The sequence below is a fragment of the Oncorhynchus clarkii genome, chromosome 5 (genome assembly GCF_045791955.1).
Source record: "Oncorhynchus clarkii lewisi isolate Uvic-CL-2024 chromosome 5, UVic_Ocla_1.0, whole genome shotgun sequence".
Lineage (NCBI taxonomy): Eukaryota > Metazoa > Chordata > Actinopteri > Salmoniformes > Salmonidae > Oncorhynchus > Oncorhynchus clarkii.
This window is the reverse complement of record NC_092151.1, coordinates 10745452-10766275: the sequence shown is the minus strand read 5'-3', so window position 1 is coordinate 10766275 and position 20824 is coordinate 10745452. Positions and strand designations below refer to the sequence as shown.

The 20824-nt window shown below is 42.9% G+C and overlaps 1 protein-coding gene across 4 annotated transcripts in view; it reads left to right on the top strand.

Moving 5' to 3' along the window:
• LOC139408330 (neuregulin 1) overlaps positions 1-20824 on the top strand; it is a 150656-nt gene that overhangs the window by 107084 nt on the left and 22748 nt on the right. Inside the window, exon 1 of one of the 4 annotated variants that reach the window (XM_071152083.1) lies at positions 1359-2551. The exons of the other annotated variants lie outside the window; for them this stretch is intronic. Coding sequence (XP_071008184.1) covers positions 1879-2551 — 673 coding nt within the window. The 5' untranslated portion in view covers positions 1359-1878. Of the gene's footprint in view, positions 1-1358; positions 2552-20824 lie in introns of those variants that run through there. 4 annotated transcript variants of the gene reach the window in all.

The following is a 20824-nucleotide window of genomic DNA, read 5'->3' as shown; positions in this document are numbered from 1 at the left end:
CAAATTATGGTGGAAAATAAGTATTTGGTCACCTACAAACAAGCAAGATTTCTGGCTCCTCTGTCCTCCACTCGTTACCTGTATTAATGGCACCTGTTTGAACTTGTTATCAGTATAAAAGACACCTGTCCACAAGGTAGGTGTAGGTGACCAAATACTTATTTTCCACCATAATTTGAAAATAAATTCATATAAAATCCTACAATGTGATTTTCTGGATTTTTTTCTTCTCATTTTGTCTGTCATAGTTGAAGTGTACCTATGATGAAAATTACAGGCCTCATCTTTTTAAGTGGGAGAACTTGCACAATTGGTGGCTGACTAAATACTTTTTTGCCCCACTGTATGTATGTTTGAATAAAATGTAGATTTTCTCGCACTCATGATACACCTCAAGGAGTCAATTCCTCGATGGTGCCTCAACATTGTCTTAACGTTGTCCTTTATCCCCCGAGTCAGCGCAACAAGGAGTCAGTTCCTCTGGTGCCGCAACGTTGTCTTAACATTGTCCTTTATCCCCTGAGTCAGCACTACAAGGAGTCAGTTCCTCGATGGTGCCTCAATGTTGTCCTTTATCTCGAGTCAGCGCGACAAGGAGTCAGTTCCTCTGGTGCCGCAACGTTGTCTTAACATTGTCCTTTATCTCGAGTCAGCGCTACTAGGTGTCAGTTCCTCGATGGTGCCTCAACGTCTTAACGTTGTCCTTTATCCCCTGAGTCAGGCTACAAAGTGTCGTAGCAGTAAATGTGATTTATTGAAAAATAAACCAAAAGTTTGACAATGATTGAAATATTACTTCAGTCATTTTTTCCCCCTTTCATTCACTCCAATGAAGGAAGATTCTGAGAGGAGCCATAAAACAATAGCTCCGTTCCCTTGGGATGGATCAAATGTCTGTTTCACTGGCTACCACCCCTTGACAAAAAAAACACCCTTTCGTATTAACATAATCAATGGTCCAGGGAGAGAGCGCTGGAGGGAGGGAGAGCGAGAGAGGCCAGAGCCTTCTGTTTGACTGTGATTCGTTGCCATTCCCCCTAATTGGATCAAGTACAAACTTGCTTAGCTGTGTGCTTTGTGTTCAGACTGGTAGCAGCCTGAGAAGAGTGCGTGGACAATACCTCAGAGTAGGAGAGCCCTTGTAGAGGGTTAGAGAGAGAGAGAGCGAGTGTCGTGGTGACGAGGAAAAGGGGAGTGTCCTGAATTGTCTCTCCTTCCGCGATGTACGAGTGTGTTTCTCTCTCCACTAATTATCTGTTTCTCCGGCGCTGCTGAGAGGAAGGGCACCTGCTGCTCCCTGATGATTCAGCCCCACTAGGCTGCTGCTTGAGCAGACAAACAGACCGACAGACAGACAGACGGCATGTTGCTCCTGCCACTGCAGTGCCGGTCTGCTCTGTCCCATCTGTAGCCGCATCCTGCCAATAGCGTTCACACAGCAGCCGGCTCCACTCTTCAAGTCCAGGTGAGTGAGCGCACTACTCGTCCTGCCCAGGGAACTGAACCACGCAAGAGATCTAAGGGAAGAAACTACTTTTGTTGTAGCTCAGAATTTGATGTTTCTATTTCTGGACTTGTTTTCGTGTGTACACGTTTCCCGTGAGAATGCTGTGATAGCAAACCTGCAAAGACAATCTCTTTCCCCCCGGTACGGAAGTCTTGTCAGTTTACTTCCCAGACGCTAACAAGGTTACCCCACACTGCCGTGAAAAGCATCCTCCATCTCCCACCAACCCCCACCACTGTGATCTGATAATGGACAACACACTTTACGATACCAGCCAGCTGCCGTGCTCTTTGAGTTGAGTACAGGCGTCCAGAGATCCTTCGGTGTGAGAGAGAGGGGGGGAGAGAGAGAGAGAGAGAGCACGAGGGAGGATGACTGAAGGAGTGGAGGCGGTGGACTCTTCCGCCGGGCTGGTCGTCCTTCCCAAATCATCATCATCATCATCCCCCACCCTCTCCTGCGCCGATCCAGGACAAGCCCCAGAGGAGGCGGAGTCTGCAGCAGGTGGTGAGGGTGGGGAGGAGGGTGTCGATGGAGAACCAGCAAGGCCCCTGGGATTCTTGGGCTTGGCAGGGACCTGCTGTGTGTGCTTAGAGATGGAACAGGTGCGTGGTTGCCTGCGCTCAGAGAAAATCTGCATCCTCCCTATCCTGGCCTGCCTGCTCAGTCTGGCTCTCTGCACCGCCGGCCTCAAGTGGGTCTTTGTGGACAAAATCTTTGAGTACGAGCCGCCCACCCACCTGGGCCCAGATCGCAGAGGACAAGACCCCATCTATGCTGACCCCACAAGGGATCTGCCATTGTCATTTCCCCACCCCTCCCCCGTCCCCACGCCGACAACCACCACCACAGGACAGCCTGAGGTCATAGTAGAGGGAAAACCCACCGGAGTGACCCAGTACACCCCTACCTCTGCATTGAGGTACCGCACGGGCCCGCCCACACAGCCTGGGCCCTCTACCACCCTAAAACCAATGAGCAAGGGAAAACCAACCTACTCCCAAACTACTGTGGAATCTAATGACATTATTGTCCCGAAGTTCTGTAAGTACGCCACACTTTGTAATTCCTATGTATTTTAGTTTGCTCACAGTTGACTCTTGTCTTGAGTAAATACATTACGTTTGGTCTGTGTTGTATCGAACTGTGTCACCTGACACATGTAAGAGCAGAAGAACTTGACAGTTACATTAGCCTTTTGACGTTTAATCTAGAAAGGATTCTGAACTTTGGTGTTGGGTTAAGACAAACGCAAAACTATTAACTACAGTAAGCACGTGTCTTTTATTAAGGGAGACGCATAATGTGATGGTGCACGTTAACATATTGAGTACCAGCAGGCAGAAAGGAAACATCCATGTGATACTATTCAGTGAAATAGTCCAGTGTACCCTACGGCAATACACAACCCAAAAAGGTCATTACCACGACATGTTTTTAAAGCATTTTAAAACGTGATGCTTTTCCTATTGTACAACTCTATGCTGAGAATAATAGTACATGTTGCTTAGCCCTCTGTCTGAAAGCAGACATGCTGTGAAGTGTAGCGCTAGTAGCCGTGACTAAAGCTTCTGAAGAATTACCAGCGTGTGTGTGTAAGAAACAGAAACTCTGTTTCAAAACCACCCCAGGCAGTTAGTGCTACTAATAAGATAAAACATTAGTTGCTACTGCATAAACATGTCCCTTACCATAGCTGTCCCTTACCATAGCTGTCCCTTACCATAGCTGTCCCTTACCATAGCTGTCCCATACACCACATCCGATGCAGTAAACCGTCGTGATACCATGCTGGTTCTTATTTCCCTTAGCATCTCACCAAACAGAATGCATATGTTCTCAACTGCATATTTGAAATTAGCCCATGTTGACCAGGAAGTGAGCAGCCAAAGGGCCCCCAATGCTAGCTTCCTCATGATTTCCAGTAATTTCCAGAAAATATGAAAAATCAATAGCTGATGATGCACGACTTCCTAAAACTAAATGCTGCGGTGCAGTGGGACTTCCTCCTGCCAGACCGGAGCTCCATTTCAAGGTCAGAGCCTGCTGGAGACTAATTGATTCCCCCTCTATCTCTGAGCCACAGAGAAAGACAATCCCAGTAATGCTATCCGACTGCTAAGCGTCTCTCTACCATGACTTTGCAAGCCGCCGAGTTATAACTGCTGGAAAGCTGCCAGACTCTACCGGTACTTTTGTCCTCATGCAGCTTTATTCCCTGTTCCCCGTGAGATTTTAATTGAGGCTGTCCTCATTTCAGTCAGGTTGATGGTATTTATATTTGACCTTCGGTGGTGTGGCTGTGGGTCTGAGTCTACGGGGTGGTGTGGGTCTGAGTGAGTTGGGGGAGATATTGTGGTTCTTTGTGGCTTCCTTCCCTAGGTGCATTTCCTCATGCAAATTAGTCTCCAGAGTAATTAATTCACACTTGACGATTGTTCACTGATGTGCCTTGAGATCTAGAACTAGTGATGGTTACCATACCACACACAGCTGGCCAAATCCTAACTTGAGAAATATGCACGTAACTCAAACTACGGTTTTCTTGTGGTGGTCGGGGGGGGGGGGGTTTAATGCCTTGATGACAATAGATAACTCATTAGCATTGTAAATAAGAATTTGTTTTTAACTGACTTGCCAAGTTAAAGGTTCAATTAAATGAATAGAAATTGGCTTGTTCCACGACAGCGAAGGCACATTTTAGAAATTGAAAGACCAATGTAGAGTGTCTGCTTCATATGCGCGCATTAGTAGAATCAAGGGCTGCTCTGAGGCAAGACGTTCTCCCCTTTTTAAGCTGCATGATCAATTGTTCGGGCTTTAAATTGGAAATGTGATCGCCTGCTTTGGTAATCTCAGACCTAATCAATACCAAGAAAGCAGGTCAGCTGTCCTACCAGGAAGCATGGGAGAAGTGATAGTGATTCGAATTTGCCTTCGACACATTGAGCAAATTAGAAAACGGGAAGGAAGCTAACGAATATGCCAATACGGACGCCATGTCAGTCTATGTGGAGGTGTATCAAAGTTGTCTGCCAGACATTCCTAAATGACTGCATGTGTGTATGAGACCACCTACAACACACCTGTAATTGTTCTGCAAAAACTTTCACTGAAAAGAAAGCATTAAAAAAATGACTCGATGTTTGAAACACATGGCATGCTCCGCTGGTTGACTGTACCTTTACAATACAATCGGTGCATCCTTTTTTTATCTAATGTTTAAATGCACTTTCTTTCCTCATTGGATGTTTCCTAATAGCAATCCATTTGACATTCCATTTGGGTTTGGGCTGAACTGAAATGTTAGGAACTACTCGTTTTGTCTTCATCCCATTGTCACAATTCTCTTGCTAATTTGGTTTAGCCTTAAGTTAAAGTAACTTCTTCACTCGAGTTCTGTATAATTTAGTTATTTCTATTAAATATGACTTACTCAGCAAAACTCGGCTTTGGAGTGCATTCACAGAACAGAAGGGTCTCGGCCTCACTTTGACAGATAACACCCATACACACCCAGTGGTCCTTCCTGTTCTGTTTTAGAAAGCCTTTCATGGGTAAATTGCCCCTTCGGCTATCTTCTCAACACAGTCTCATCAGGAAACAGTGTATTTACAGTAGCACAGCAGAACATGAATCTCAAGCCAAGCTAATGAGTTATTCCCCATAGAGGCCAGAACTGAGTAGGCAGTAGGTATAGGAAGCCATCTTGTTTTGAGCGAGCCAAATAGACTTTTGCAGTATGTATTTTCTGTTCCCATTTCCACATGAATCATTGTGGCTCATAGAGAAGAGCTGATATACCACGATGTCGCCCTCCGTGACCCGAATGAGCTGAGCTTAACAGGCACCCGTAGTGTTCACTGTTCCATACATACTGTTCTCCATGTATCCCACTGAGATTTAATGTTAATTAGAAACCAGGTGGTTTGAGACCTGGATGCTGATTGGCTGAAAGCCGTGGTATGTCAGACCGTATACCATGGGTATGACAACATTTATTTTTACTGCTCTAATTACATTTGTAACCAGTTTATAATAGCAATAAGGCACCTCGGGGATTTGTGGTATATTGCCAATATACCACGGCTAAGGGCTGTATCCAGGCACTTCACATTGCGTAGTGCGTAAGAACAGCCCCTAGCCATTTGTATATTGGCCGTATAGCGCAAATAGGCATGATTACATTACGTAATATACTGAATGTTAATGACATGAAGTGGAAGAACTGGAAGAGTGAGTGTGGAGAGGAAGAAGTGGGTGTAATAAAAAGTAGTTGCATTTCATATGACCACTGTGAGATGGGATTACTTTTCATAATTCAATGGCACCAGGGTATTAGATAGTTTCCACTGAGCTAGTTTATAAATTGGCCTAAGCTCAGCTCCATATCAACAAGCTTCATTACTTTACTGATCTGCTGAATAGCCACAATTCAGCCTTTTTATATTCTGCTTTGCAGAAGTTCAAAGTTACAATTCTTTTGACTACATGGGAACTTTAACCTGGGTGGAGTTTTTTTTGCAGTTTTTCTCGATTTCAAACAGAAACCGTGTTGGGTGCTGCCTCCCCGACATTGATCTTCAGTCTTTGTGTTCTCTACAATGACCTTGAGATATGATGTTTGGCTGAAATTGGTAATATTAGTCTTCCCTAACCTAGGCAGTGATTTGATTTGATGTTCTCCTTGACTTAAAATTGGATGTCAATAGCAAAACTTAGTAGAAGTTTTAGTACAATGATAAACCAGTGGTACTGTGAAGCTACACCTCACAGGACCATCCAGCACATCTTTGTTCTCTAGTATTAGAGATTACCAGTGGTACTGTGAAGCTACACCTCACAGGACCATCCAGCACATCTTTGTTCTCTAGTATTATAGATTACCAGTGGTACTGTGAAGCTACACCTCACAGGACCATCCAGCACATCTTTGTTCTCTAGTATTAGAGATTACCAGTGGTACTGTGAAGCTACACCTCACAGGACCATCCAGCACATCTTTGTTCTCTAGTATTAGAGATTACCAGTGGTACTGTGAAGCTACACCTCACAGGACCATCCAGCACATCTTTGTTCTCTAGTAATAGAGATTACCAGTGGTACTGTGAAGCTACACCTCACAGGACCATCCAGCACATCTTTGTTCTCTAGTATTAGAGATTACCAGTGGTACTGTGAAGCTACACCTCACAGGACCATCCAGGACATCTTTGTTCTCTAGTATTAGAGATTACCAGTGGTACTGTGAAGCTACACCTCACAGGACCATCCAGCACATCTTTGTTCTCTAGTATTAGAGATTACCAGTGGTACTGTGAAGCTACATCTCACAGGACCATCCAGCACATCTTTGTTCTCTAGTATTAGAGATTACCAGTGGTACTGTGAAGCTACACCTCACATGACCATCCAGCACATCTTTGTTCTCTAGTATTAGAGATTACCAGTGGTACTGTGAAGCTACACCTCACAGGACCATCCAGCACATCTTTGTTCTCTAGTATTAGAGATTACCAGTGGTACTGTGAAGCTACACCTCACAGGACCATCCAGCACATCTTTGTTCTCTAGTATTAGAGATTACCAGTGGTACTGTGAAGCTACACCTCACAGGACCATCCAGCACATCTTTGTTCTCTAGTATTAGAGATTACCAGTGGTACTGTGAAGCTACACCTCAAATGACCATCCAGGACATCTTTGTTCTCTAGTATTAGAGATTACCAGTGGTACTGTGAAGCTACACCTCACATGACCATCCAGCACATCTTTGTTCTCTAGTAATAGAGATTACCAGTGGTACTGGCAGCTTGCAAAAACAACAGCTTTCCAGATCTACCTCTTACATTTGTCATTTAGCAGACACTCTTAGCCAGAGCAATTGGGGTTAAGCACCTTGCTCAAGCTCACATTGACAGACGTCTCACCTAGTCGGTTCGGAGATTCAAACCGGCAACCTTTCAGTTACTTGTTTATCGCCCTTAACCGCTAAGTTACCAGCCGCTTTCACACCATTATCATTATATCTCAACATAGCAATTAGTGAGTTGTCAGCTCATACTGAATAAACCGTGAACGGATTTCATTCTGTTGGCAATCCAGAACGTCTCCATATGAGATATCAATGGGCTCTTCCCATCATCTTAGAATGGAAACAACACAGTTCCTATTGTGTCTCTGACACGTTATACTGTAATATTCTGGATGAGTGTCCTACTTAAATTATAAAGCGCTGAGGAGGAGTAGGAAAATGAGAACTTGTTGTATTCATAAAAGTTACTGAAAACACAGAATAAATAACGTCTTATATTTCTGCCGTAACCAGCAGGTACCCTAGTGGTTAGAGCGTTGTGCCAGTAACCAGCAGGTAGCCTAGTGGTTAGAGCGTTGTGCCAGTAACCAGCAGGTAGCCTAGTGGTTAGAGCGTTGTGTCAGTAACCAGCAGGTAGCCTAGTGGTTAGAGCGTTGTGCCAGTAACCAGCAGGTAGCCTAGTGGTTAGAGCGTTGTGCCAGTAACCAGCAGGTAGCCTAGTGGTTAGAGCGTTGTGCCAGTAACCGAAAGGTTGCTGGATCGAATCCCTGAGCCGACAAGGTAAAAATCTGTCATTCTGCCCCTGAACAAAGCAGGTAACCCATGGCCCCCCGGTAGGCCGTCATTATAAATAAGAATTTGTTCTTAACTGACTTTCCTAGTTAAATAAATAAATAAATAAACAATGCATTGTGTATAATTAACGTAATTGTAATGATCAGCTAAAGGAAACGTATCATATTTTATAGTTGACTCTGAGGCTGACTATCTGCAGGGGTTCTCAAATTACTGTAATACCTTATGCCAGAAATATACCATTTATTTATTCTGTTTTCATTAAATTATATATATAAAATATGTAAAGTTGTCTCATTTTTCCACTCCTCAGAGATTTATAATTAAGTAGGACACTATCAAGAATATTACTCTGACACATTTAGCGGAAATCCTCTTGCAGTCTATTGGTGGATCTCCACGAGAGTCTCTTAATTTATTCCTCAACAATGGGAGATGGAGATGTTTGTTAACATGCTAATCAGTGGCTCTGCACTGTGGTGACTGATTTTAAATGACATGCAAAAGGCTGATATTATTTCACAGAGGAAGACCACTGGCTCGTATGGCATGCAGGGACAAGGTTTGGGTGTAGATCATCTTTTGAAAGATCTTGCAGTGGCCTGACAATAGCTCATCCCCCTCTCCTCAGGGGCCAGCAGCTCTCTCTTTCCCTGGCCTATAAAGGCCTGCTTTGTATGTGTGGTCTTGCAGCAGTCATTCTCACCGCCACCAAGCCCCATCTGCAGAGCTAATTAGATGTCATGGCCAGGATGTATATTGTCTTGTGGGATGCCATGGAAATGCATTAGAAAGAGATGCATGTTGCCACTGACATAATCCCTCTGTCCCTTCGGCCGGAAGCCTCTATGACATCACAAGCTGAAGGTGTGACATATTCTACCATGTCTTAAGTGTGAATAAATTATCCTGCCACCTTGCAGACAGCAGTGTGGTTTCGACCAATTCAAATTGGCATGCCGAGAAAATGCAGTGATTCCTTTGACTGACTGAAATTTGGTATAATAGCCAACAAGCAGATTGAGTCAATGTAAACCAACAATGTCTTAATCAGTTTGCTTTTATCCATTTAATAGCCCTCTCTTTTGTATTGTATTCTTTATTTTATTTGATCTTTTATAAACAGTCAAACGTACACATATGGCCGTCTGTCTTTTTACGAGGGTGTTGAGCATTGTGTTTGATGGTCCAGTATACAACCAGGTAGCGAGAGGGAGCATTTGAATGGGGTTAAGGGGTTAATGAATTAATTATTATTATGGCGAAAGGCCATCTGAGGCGACAGCATCTAATTTAATTAGGCTAAAATGACGTGACAGCTGGGCAGTTTTGCCATCAATGAAGGTACTGCCGCCATTTTCCATTCAAAATGGATGACTGTAATGGCTCTCTCTGTGCGTTCCTTCGTCCCCATTAAGTGACTCAGCAAGTACTAAAACAGTCTCTCTTCCAAGTCCTCCTCATTGTAATGCCTCACCTCTCCTGTGTCTGTCCATTTAGGAACCCTCCGGTTTGGATGACGTCGCTGCAAATCAAATAAGCTCCTCCCACTTCTGAATGAAGGCAATTCTACTTCCAAAAAAGTGTAAATTCTTTTTTTTAAGGTTCTAGAACTTACAACGTTGGTTCCTTTCCATGATTTAATACTTAATTGCTGATGAAAGTGCATCCGTTGTGCTGTTTATCAAACAAGGTCCATTACCTAATGATGTCCCATCTGGTTGGCCTCTACGCTGAACCTGAGGTAATACCAGAAATCCCCATCCTCAATCCTGAGTGCCTTTTTAGCTGACGGATAGAAAAGGCTCTCTGGATGTTGCTCAGAGGTGTTGTGAAAATCTCATGCGGTGTCTACCCTAAATTATTAATACATAGGTCAGCTAGTAGAGGGTTTAAAACCAACTGTCTACATAGAAACCAACTGTGTCTGGCAGGAAGACGTATTGTATTTGGGACAAATCTGTGAAAAGTTCTCCCGACTGAATATTTTTTGGGGTTCAGCTGTCATGCAACTGTAAATATTAGATTGTGGGCTTTCCCCAAGGCCATTTTCCCCCCTCTGTTCAAGCTAATTAAATGGGAATACATTTCAGGTCCGTACCCAGACCTTGTGATTTATCTCACCTATTTAGCACTACATGAACCAATGGTAAGACAAGGGCTTGGATGGGCATCTAGAGTCAATGGTCTTCAAATGTACTCGATAACATAGCTTCTGAAGGACTTCTGATTGTCACCAAATCCTTGACCATAAGAAATAGGATCTATCAGCTACTGTGATATGTCAGCAAAAAGACCATGTAAAACCTCCATCACTGTACCTTTGTCATAAACTTGGTTTCAGACTATAGTACTTGTATTTCCACCTTCAGTGTTGCCAGTAAGAGACAAATGGCTCAGGTGTGGAATGCAACCGTAAGCAATCTGGTTTGGATCCCTTCTCGTACCAGACTGTCCTCTGGGATCTGACCGTAGTGGCTCCACTGGGTGTGGCCCTGTCACGAAGACCGATGGCCACACGTTGTTTAGCCCAGTTTCATTCTCAAGCCATTTTGTCGTATTGGACTCTGGCCAACAGCCCAATGTATCATGTCATTTTCATTATTGCCTCTTATGCCAAAGTGAACATGTCCTTTCCCACCATAGTCTCCTTGCACATCCCCGTACATTGATGCAGTTTTCACATGACTGCAGTGCTGTTTCTCCACATACTACTGAAGTGTTTTGGCAATCATAAAACGCCCAGCTAACGATTTAGACTATGCTACTGTAACAATGTGTCTCACTGGGGCCTGTATGAAATGCAGTCTGACAAAAAGATGCCAAAATATCGACGAGTTTGCATCCGTTGCAGAGCCCACCATAAAAAATAAGACATTAAAATGCCAATAAATACCATGAGTAACATTATCGGTGATTATAGTGAGACGGTAAAACCACTAGGGTAGTTTATTATAGAGCTAAACTCCATCAGTCTCTCTCTCATCTATACCCTTGTCAGAAAAGCTGAGTGGATGAATCACTCAGTCTGTTTGTCTGAAAGACTCACACACGGGTTCAAGGCGTAAAATGGAAACTATCATTAGCTATGCTTGGCAGAACCTGTTGAGACGACGTGATGTTACAACGCCGAATTCTGACGCACCGGTGAGTGGAGTTTTATGACAGGCCCTTTCTGTGTAATAGCCCCCTGCTCACCATAATGGTTGGTGTGTCCTTATTTGTGGGGGCAGGATAGCCGTGCAGACAGAGGACAAACTGTCCAAGGTTTAGTACTGTGCCGTGTGTGATCCCTAGTCTTCCCACTCCTACTGTGCTCTGTTGGGCTCCTTCCCACCTTGTTGATGAGCTTTGCGCTAATTCCCCATACGAGTTGCCTGAGTGCCCACAACACCTGTGGAGAAGACGGGGATATTAAGTCTCTCCGGTGCCATTGTTGATTGTCTGAAGACTCCTCTGGAGCACGGGCTCGTTTTTCTCTTTCCTTTACAGTCGGGCATTTTCTTTTTATCTGGTAACTCCTTAACCTTCTTATTTTGAAGTGTGGATTCAGTATATAGCATATTAATGAGTCAGAAGTTGCCTGTGAACGCAAAAATGCCTCAAGGTAATCCTTGAAGACACGATGTGGTGTACGGACCAGAGTTTTAAGAATCAAATTAAGTGTCACTCAGTTGAATGATGCAGGCGTACTCGTATAATGCAAGCCGGACTCGTATAATTTCATGCCAATTACTTTTATAATTTCTGCCTGACAAATCTGATTTGCCTCAAGGTTTAATCGGTTTCTGTCAATTGAAGTGAAGACTCTATGGATTCTATGTTTAGAGACGGATGAGAGCAAGTCACAGCTTTTTAATTTTGATTCATTGCATTGTTGGATGCAGACATGATGCACACGCAATCTATTATTAGGCTAATCAATAAAAATAAAAATGTTATTTCCATGTTTGGCAGACAACATTGATTCAAGAGGGCTAAACCGGGATGCTAATGGAAAATAGATTCTTATTGGTTTAGACATACACTGAGTGTACAAAACATTTGGAACACCTTCCTAATATTGAGTTGCACCCCTCTCTTTTTCCCTCGGAACAGCCTCAATTCGTTGAGCCATGGACTCTGCAAGGTGTTGAAAGCATTCCACAGGGATGCTGACCCATGTTGACTCTATTGCTTCCCACAGTTGTCAGGTTGGCTGGATGTCCTTTGGGTGGTGGACCATTGTTGATAAACACGGGAAACTGTTGAGCATTTTTTTTTAAATCCAGCAGCGTTGTAGTTCTTTACACAAACCGAGCCTGACGCCTACTACCTTACCCCGTTCAAAGGCACTTTTGTCTTGCCCATTCACTCTCTGAATGGCACACAATCCATGTCTCTGCTGTAACCAAGAAGCTTGATCTTGACATCAAGCAACTTAGCTAGCAAGTTAGCATAGCTGGAGTGCTGAACTGGATTTAATTAGACTTCTTATATAGTTATACTTAACGCTATAACAATAAGCAGTGGCGTAGCACCCCCCCCCCCCTAAACAGTATTGAAAATCACACCGTCCAGTATATACGGTATATCGCCCAAGTCTATACAGTATGTGTGAGGTTGTACAATAGGTGTTTTTGAAATAGATGAACAGCCTCAGTGAGGCCAACGTGAATAAACAATGCCCAGGTAACCAACCACCAGCAGTGTGAAGTCAGGGATGACACAGGTTTGACGTCATGGACAAAGGCGGTGTCTGTAAAGCTTGATGAGCTTTTGGTGAATGATGTCTTGTTTTAACCCTTGGTATGTTTCAAACCTTTTTATAGTTCTATACGTCGCCACAGTGATCTTCTACGGAATCTCATGGAGGTTAAAGTACTTCAGAATTGACATTTGACCATCAGGGATTACACTCGCTTGTCTTTGCTTTGTTGTCCTTCCTGAAACGTGACCGCCGTGAAGCTTTGACCTTGAGAGAAATGACCTCTCTCACTTGTCAGTGGCAAAACTGTTCTGATCATTCTCCTTATGCGTGGTAGATATGTGGAGTTGGGATTAATGTTGGCATAGCCCTGGTGTGGTAACGATAACGGTCACTCAGGTTTATTGTCTGTCATAAAGCTCCATCTGATGTTGAGCCACGATTAGCGGTTTGTCATTAGCATTTGTCCATGGTCATGGGTCCGTTTTATTGCCTTTCTGTGGATGTCCACAGTAGCCCATTGACATGAGGACATTCGACTCAGCCACACAGCTATAAACATCTCCTGGCTTGGCTTTCTTGTGGGGGTTGACACAGAACATGGGCAGCACAATTATTTGTGTGTCCCTAGTCATTTCTTACACTATGTATTTATACATTAAAGCGGGAGAGGGCATTTTGTGCATTTATGCTGCAATTGCATGCCCTTGAAATGGTAATCTTGTTATTTTTGGTACACTGCCTAATGTAAATGATAATGTGTCATTAGAAACTGAGGCAATCTGAATTCTCCCAGGCCTGTATGGTATTAATTCTACATGATTCCCCCCTCCTCTCCCCTGTAACTATTCCCCAGGTCGTTGCTGTAAATGAGAATGTGTTCTCAGTCAACTTACCTGGTAAAATAAAAAAAACACAAGGATGTAACAAGGGCACTTGTTGATAAAAGCACTCCATCATGCTCCATAGTGGACTTCACTATGTTTCAATAAATTAGTCAGGTTCTCTTTTAACATTGTATCCATATGCTTCATTCTGTTGCTGTTATGAATGTACAAGGAAGATGTACAAAGCCAACGAGTAACCGTTGACTTGACCACAAGAAATTAAAGTATGGATATGGCTTTGAATTTTTCAAGGAGAATTATGATTCATGTTTCTTTTCAGTTTTGTGATAAGAAGGAATATGTACCCTCAGGTCTTGGTGTTTTTAGATTTTGAAGCTGCAATATTTAACTTTCTGGGTGACCCGACCAAAATTGACATAGAAATGTGTGTTATAGATCTGTCGTTCTCATCGAAAGCAAGTCTTAAGAAGCGGTAGATATATTCTTTATGCGCTATTTCTATGCCTCCCGTTCTTACGTTTCATTTTCGAGTCTTTTACTTTCGGTTTTGTACACTAGCATCAAACAGCTGAAAAATACAATGTTTTTGGTTATGTTTTTGGTTATAAAATATTTCACAGCGCTTTAGATGGTACAATGATTCTCTACACTATACTTGCTTGTTTTGTCACACAAACTGAAATTAGGCAAAATATTAGCATTTTAGTAACCTGGAAATGGCGGAGCGATTTCTGTGTAGTGCATCTTTTAAGTGGAAGATTCATGAACAGATGCCGTTCCTAGTTTTATTGCTGCACGCCCAGCAGTCCTCAATCAATAGGTACAGAGATATATTATTACTCATGTTTTCTTCCCCCGTGTGCATCACTCACTTGATTTTAAATCTAGATATGTTCAGGGGCCCACGCACAAAGAAGTACATTCTGATTGTCTGAATCGCTTTCATCAAACACAGCCTCTTAAATGAAGTCCCCTGTCACTCCATTAACACAATCCCCTCGTGGTTCAGCCTCCATTACCCTGTTGTTTTTCATCTGAAAGTAAGTGCTGGAAAAGTTCATCAAAGCTCCATGAAACAAACTTTATTTAAAAAAATAAAATTTGACAACTTTATTAGTGCAGCAATTCTTGGCTTCAGATCAGCTCATTCAGCACCTAACGTCCCCAATGCAACTCTTCCCAATTTGCTGTAAATGAGTGTGCTCTCAATCAACCTAATTAGTTCAATAAGAGTAAAGCATCATCATCATCATGATGATAAGCTAGGTCTGTGACCATATACCATTCATTTCCGTGAAATCCTCTTACTCCGGTTTCAGTGTTGCCATAATGACCCCTGTTGCCACATGACCCTAGTCTAATCCATCTCAGGCCTCAGGGGATGGAGGACAGGGACGGACAGTGGGTGTCAGTCTGACCGTGGGTCAGAGGAGGATGGAGCATAGGGACGGACAGTGGGTGTCAGTCAGACTGTGGACCAGAGGAGGATGGAGGACAGGGACAGACAGTGGGTGTCAGTCTGACAGTCAACTCATCCAGTTTAGTCAGGCCTGTAGATCAAGCGGGATTTCAACCTAATCCAGAGATGGCAAAGAGTGATGGGATTGGTTCCCATATCCACAACATGTGTTCTCAATGTTCTTAACATTTTTGGTGATGGGCATGTTAATGCAAGTTTTGGAGCGGGAGAGGCTGGAGTCCTGACATCATCATCATCATGCAACAATGGTGGACCTGGACAACCTCTCTAGCCCATGCATGATTCATGGTGATGCATTCAAAATGTCCCACATCAAGCCCAAGATCAAGGTTAGCATGTCCTTTGAACCCAGGATGTTAGACTGAAACTAACTGAATCCTAATTTTCTGCCTACAAGCAGAGATTACAACACTGTATATATACATATTGACATTTGAAATGTCTTCATTCTTTTGGAATTTTTGGATGTGTAATATTTAAAAAAATTGTATTGTTTATCTATTTCACTTGCTTTGGCAATTTAAACATATGTTTCCCATGCCAATAAAGCCCTTAAATTGAATTGATATATATGAAGGATGTAAGTGGCCAGCCATATTTTAAGATTTCCCTTCAGCCTTGAGACAAGTTTGCTCAATGACAATATGGATTAGCATTTAAAGACCATTAAATATCTTCCTGTAATGGGCAGTTTTTACTTTGGAGCCAGGGTTAATTAATTACTACTGCAAAGGTGGCCACTTAATCATTGACAGGAATATTTTAAGGCAAATCAATACCCTTGCAATACTATCCCTCTTGGCTCAGCTACTGTAGTCCCTAATTATCATACAACTATATTCAAAGTGTCTCTCGCTCTCTCAGGGCTTTGGAAGTGCCCAAATGCATGGTTTTACAAAGAGCATAGTCATGGGGGGGATTTAAGGATACACAGTAGAGCAAAGCTATCCACTTAATCCTTGACAGTTTTAGGTTCGGTCACTCCCATCTACAACATTTTCCCAGTTGGATGGTGCCCTTCCTACTTATTCCTTAATTATTCTGGGAATTGTTCACCTGGGATTTCTGAAAAACCTGAAATCTAGTTGTAAAATGTAGATTTTCAGTTATGTCGATTTGTCATCCTTCACAGCCTTTCTTCCATTTATATCCGTTGCTGAGTCTAGACGATACAGGGCATACAAAACCCCCAAGCTGAGTAACCATCAAACTGCTCCTCTTCCCAATGCCTTCCTCTGAGCTCGTCCCCAGCTGACTCTGTAGACTCCCGTTGGTTTTTCAGAGCCATCCTTTTGTTCAAATCTGTCAAGTCAGGGAGGCCTCAGTATGTTTAAACAGGAAGCAGCGCTGTGTGGAGGCCCCGGGGCCAGAATAAAGAGAGCAATCAGGTTGGCCGGTCTCCCTAATGACTCAACAGCTTGCCGGTAGAAGAGCAGCCCCGGAGGCCTCCACACACTGGCTGGGAGGACTGCTGCGCTGTTGCCAAGGCATCCATCCGCAGCACGTGCAGGGTTCATAGACCTGAGATGAGGTTGTTGTCGGAGGAGCTAGAGCATTGACAAAAAATAGGACTCTGTGGAAAGTCTGTTGCATTCCAAGTGATGTCTATGGAGTGGCTGTCGGCGTTTGTTCTCATCAGAACATACATTCGTAGTTTCCTGTACAAAGTCTCTCAGGTGTGGGAGGACGCAAACCAATTCCTTGTCAACAGCTGTAATATATGATGAGGCTCCTCATCATTGTACACAAAACCCTGACAGGAAATAAACAGAAGACCGCATGAGAGTAATTAGCCAATCAGGTGACACTGCTAATTAAATCAGATGATAGCACTGCTAACCTATGAGTAGCCCCAAGCACGGAGACCCTAATAGCCAGGAGTAGTCTCACACACACACAGGACGTGGTCTGAGACAATGGGCTTCCTCTCTAACAGAGCAGATAAGCAGGTCATTTGGTGCTCAGATACCCAAGGGATGTGGTTTGTGGATAGGATACTCTATCTACAAGCATGTCACAAGTTTTCTGTATGTTGTAGCTAGCGATTGGCTCGAGATGAAATGTTTATAGCATAATACTCTCCTTGAGCCTGATAATTTCACTTTAAGGAGCCATTTTAAAATATATAGGTAACATGGTTTGTTTCTAGAATGTTTAGTTGGGCATTGCTAAGGATTATGATGAATGTTCATTACTTACACAGTGTACATGTACTTATTGTTATGTCTTCACATGTACTTGTGTAATTAATTATATCTGCCACCAAAGAACAGCACGTAGCCTTGAGGTTAGAGCGTTGGTCCAGTAATTTAAAAGGTCAGTGGTTTGTTCCCGGAGCTGACAAGGTGAAAAATCTGTTGCTGTGCCCTTGACCAAGGCACTTAACACCAATTGCTCCAGGGGCGGGGATATGCAAAAAACAAATTTCAATTCCATACTTGTGTAACGGATGTGAAACGGCTAGCTAGTTAGCGATGGTGCGCGCTAAATAGCGTTTCAATCGGTGACGTCACTTGCTCTGAGACCTTGAAGTAGTGGTTCCCCTTGCTCTGCAAGGGCCTCGGCTTTTGTGGAACGATGGGTAACGATGCTTCGTGGGTGACTGTTGTTAATGTGTGCAGAGGGTCCCTGGTTCGTGCCCGGGTATGGGTGAGGGGACGGTCTAAATTTATTCTGTTACACTTGTACAAGTGGGTAACAGGACAAATACTATATAAATATTGTATAAGCTAAACAGACATTGGGGGGTCTGTAGCAGTCTGTCAACAGCCATTGAAATGGCTATCCAATCCCTTTTCCTTTCACCATCATTAGTTATGGTGTGAAATTGAAAGAATGGGTGTAAATTAACTCAGAAAACAGTATTTTTAGTTTAATCAGAATCCTGCTTCTGGGTGTGTTTTTTCTGACTGGAATTTCAAGTGACTGCGATTTACAGCTACAGGCTGCATTAACAATGCAAGCCAGCCCAGCGTTTTAAACTCCACGCTTAGAAGCAATTTATTGAACTGGAAGTTATTTGCCTCAAGGCTCAATCTCTGACAGGAAACATTTCCTTAAGGATGTGAATTCCCCCCCCCCCCCATTTTATATGCCATTTAGGACATTATTGTATCCAAAGGCACAGTAGGGGGTGCTTACATTTTTGTGTGTGTGGCCCCAGCAGGAATCAAACCTGCGATCCTGACATTTTGAAAGTGCCATGCTCTACCAGTTTAACCGCACGGGACCACATCACCATGATGTTTAATTTGTTATAGTACCATCCGTCATCGTTGTGTAGTCCCACGTCAGCCAACGTCGGTTTCCCTCCCCTGTAGACATGGGCCTAGCTGTGGTGATATTAATCATCTGACAACACACACACAGAGAGGCACACCTAGCCTGCTGGTCATCTGTCCTCACCAGATGCACACACTGCCAAACACACACAGGGGACTGGTCCATCAGAGGAGAGGGTGGTCTTGCTGCACAAACAGTGACAGGGTTGTGTGTGTGTGTTCCCTCCCAAAGCATTCCCTTAAAACAAACCCTAATCAAACAGTGACAGGGTTGTGTGTGTTCCCTCCCAAAGCATTCCCTTAAAACAAACCCTAGTGATGATTGTCACGCCAACGTTGTTGTAAGCGTCGACGAGTCAGGCCGTGTCTTTCCAGATTATTCTTTTTTTTTTTGACAGGACACTAAACCAACGGTTGTGAAAACATCCTCATTAAAAGTTTGATGCCGTAGCTCTGTCCGTTCCATCATGGCCAGTCACACTTTGTTAAATATGTCACGTTTTATTACCTGCGTCCCAAATTTCACCCTATTCCCTATACAGATCCCTGGTCAAAGTATTGAACTATGTAGGGAATAGGGGTGCCTTTTGGGACTCAGCCTTTGTCAGCACCCCTTACTTTGTTTGATTAATGATCCCAGTGGTTAGCCAAAAGCTGCAAGAAACCCCTCTGCTCACCATTTGTTGAAACGTCTGTCTGGCATTGGGAGGGAGTCTAGCACTATGTTTTAATAAATCTGTCCTAACATTTGCAGAGAAGATATGGCTTCATCGTTCAGATCATTAAGAGTCTCTTGATAATCCAACATTCTTTTGATAAGAAATAGACGCATAGAGATTGAGTTGATGGTAGTGGTGGTTGTTGTATTAAATGGCAGCATAGAGATTCAGTTGACGGTAATGGGGGTGGTTGTTGTATTAAATAGCAGCATAGATATCAGTTGATGGTAATGGGGGTGGTTGTTGTATTAAATGGCAGCATAGATATCAGTTGATGGTAATGGGGGTGGTTGTTGTATTAAATAGCAGTATGGAGATCAGTTGATGGTAATGGGGGTGGTTGTTGTATTAAATGGCAGCATAGCTATCAGTTGATGGTAATAATTTTGCAGCCATACTCGGGGCAGACATAATGATCAATCTATGCAAAAGGAAGCATCCTTGACAGCAGAAACATTTATAGAATATTGATTTCAACCAATTTAGTAACGCCATTAATGTGGAAACAAGATTGTTGCTTTAACATTTTGCTCTTTCAGCCTTCTAGTTGAAAATCCATTTTTTGAAAATCCATTTCCATGAGAGAATAAGTTATTTTCATAAAGTATTGGTCTTAACGTTTTAAGGTTTCTTAAAGGCCCAGTGCAGTCAAAAACGTGATTCTCTGTGTTTTAAATATATTTCCACATGGAGGTTGTGATAGTCATGTGAAAATTATGATAATGCCGTTTAATGTAAGAGCTGGTTGAAAAGACCACCTGAAATGTCAGCCTGTTTTGGTGTGAGGGAGTTTTGATCTTCACGGTGACATCACTGTGCGGTGAATTAGTTAATAGATCAATAAGAAAGAGTTCCAAACCCCTCTGCCAATAACAGCTCGTTTTCAGTTTCCCCACTCAGACCACTCCCAGACAGTCCTAGCTAAATTCTTACTTGAGAAATTGCTCTTTGTTAAGAAGCCAATTTTTGTTTATTTTTGACGATTTTAATTGAAAACTTTTAAAAAAATGTCTAAAACCCAGCCTTGATTTCAACTATATACTACATGTTCCTGCACCATTGTAGTTAAACATCTATTTCCAGTTGTACTCTGCTCTGTACTTCTATTTACTCAAAACTAGAGCTAGGACGATCAACCCTAAATTATTGACACCGACCATACCGATCACTTATCGTGGACATTTGCAGATATCGTTCACTACGATAAATAGCCTTCAGTAGAGTTATGTGACGTTTTGAAATGAAGTAAGTTTGCTAATATGGGTGATTTGTTAACGGGACAATTTGGTAGCTACAACCATCAAACCAGTAGTAGTAGTTTTAAGGGTCATATAAAAAATAACTGTGGTGCACATTAATGTTGTAAACGTATCGTGATAATTTATTCAATTTATCGGGATATGGATTTTTGTCCATATCGCCCAGCTCTCTTGTCAAACTATGATCCATGAGGCTGTTGGGATGCTCTCATCAACATGACAAAACAGCCTACACGATTAATCTTAATTTTGGGCCCAGTTTGTGTATGTGTAGAATTATGATCTGTTACATACTGTATGTTACAGCTTATTTTAAGTGTTGCGTGATGTTATAGCTCATGTTCAGTGTTTTCAAATGATCAGAGCACAGTCTTACATAGTGTGCTGTCACAGTGTAGTAGGCAAGAGTAGTGTGGCATTATGTTCTCTGTGT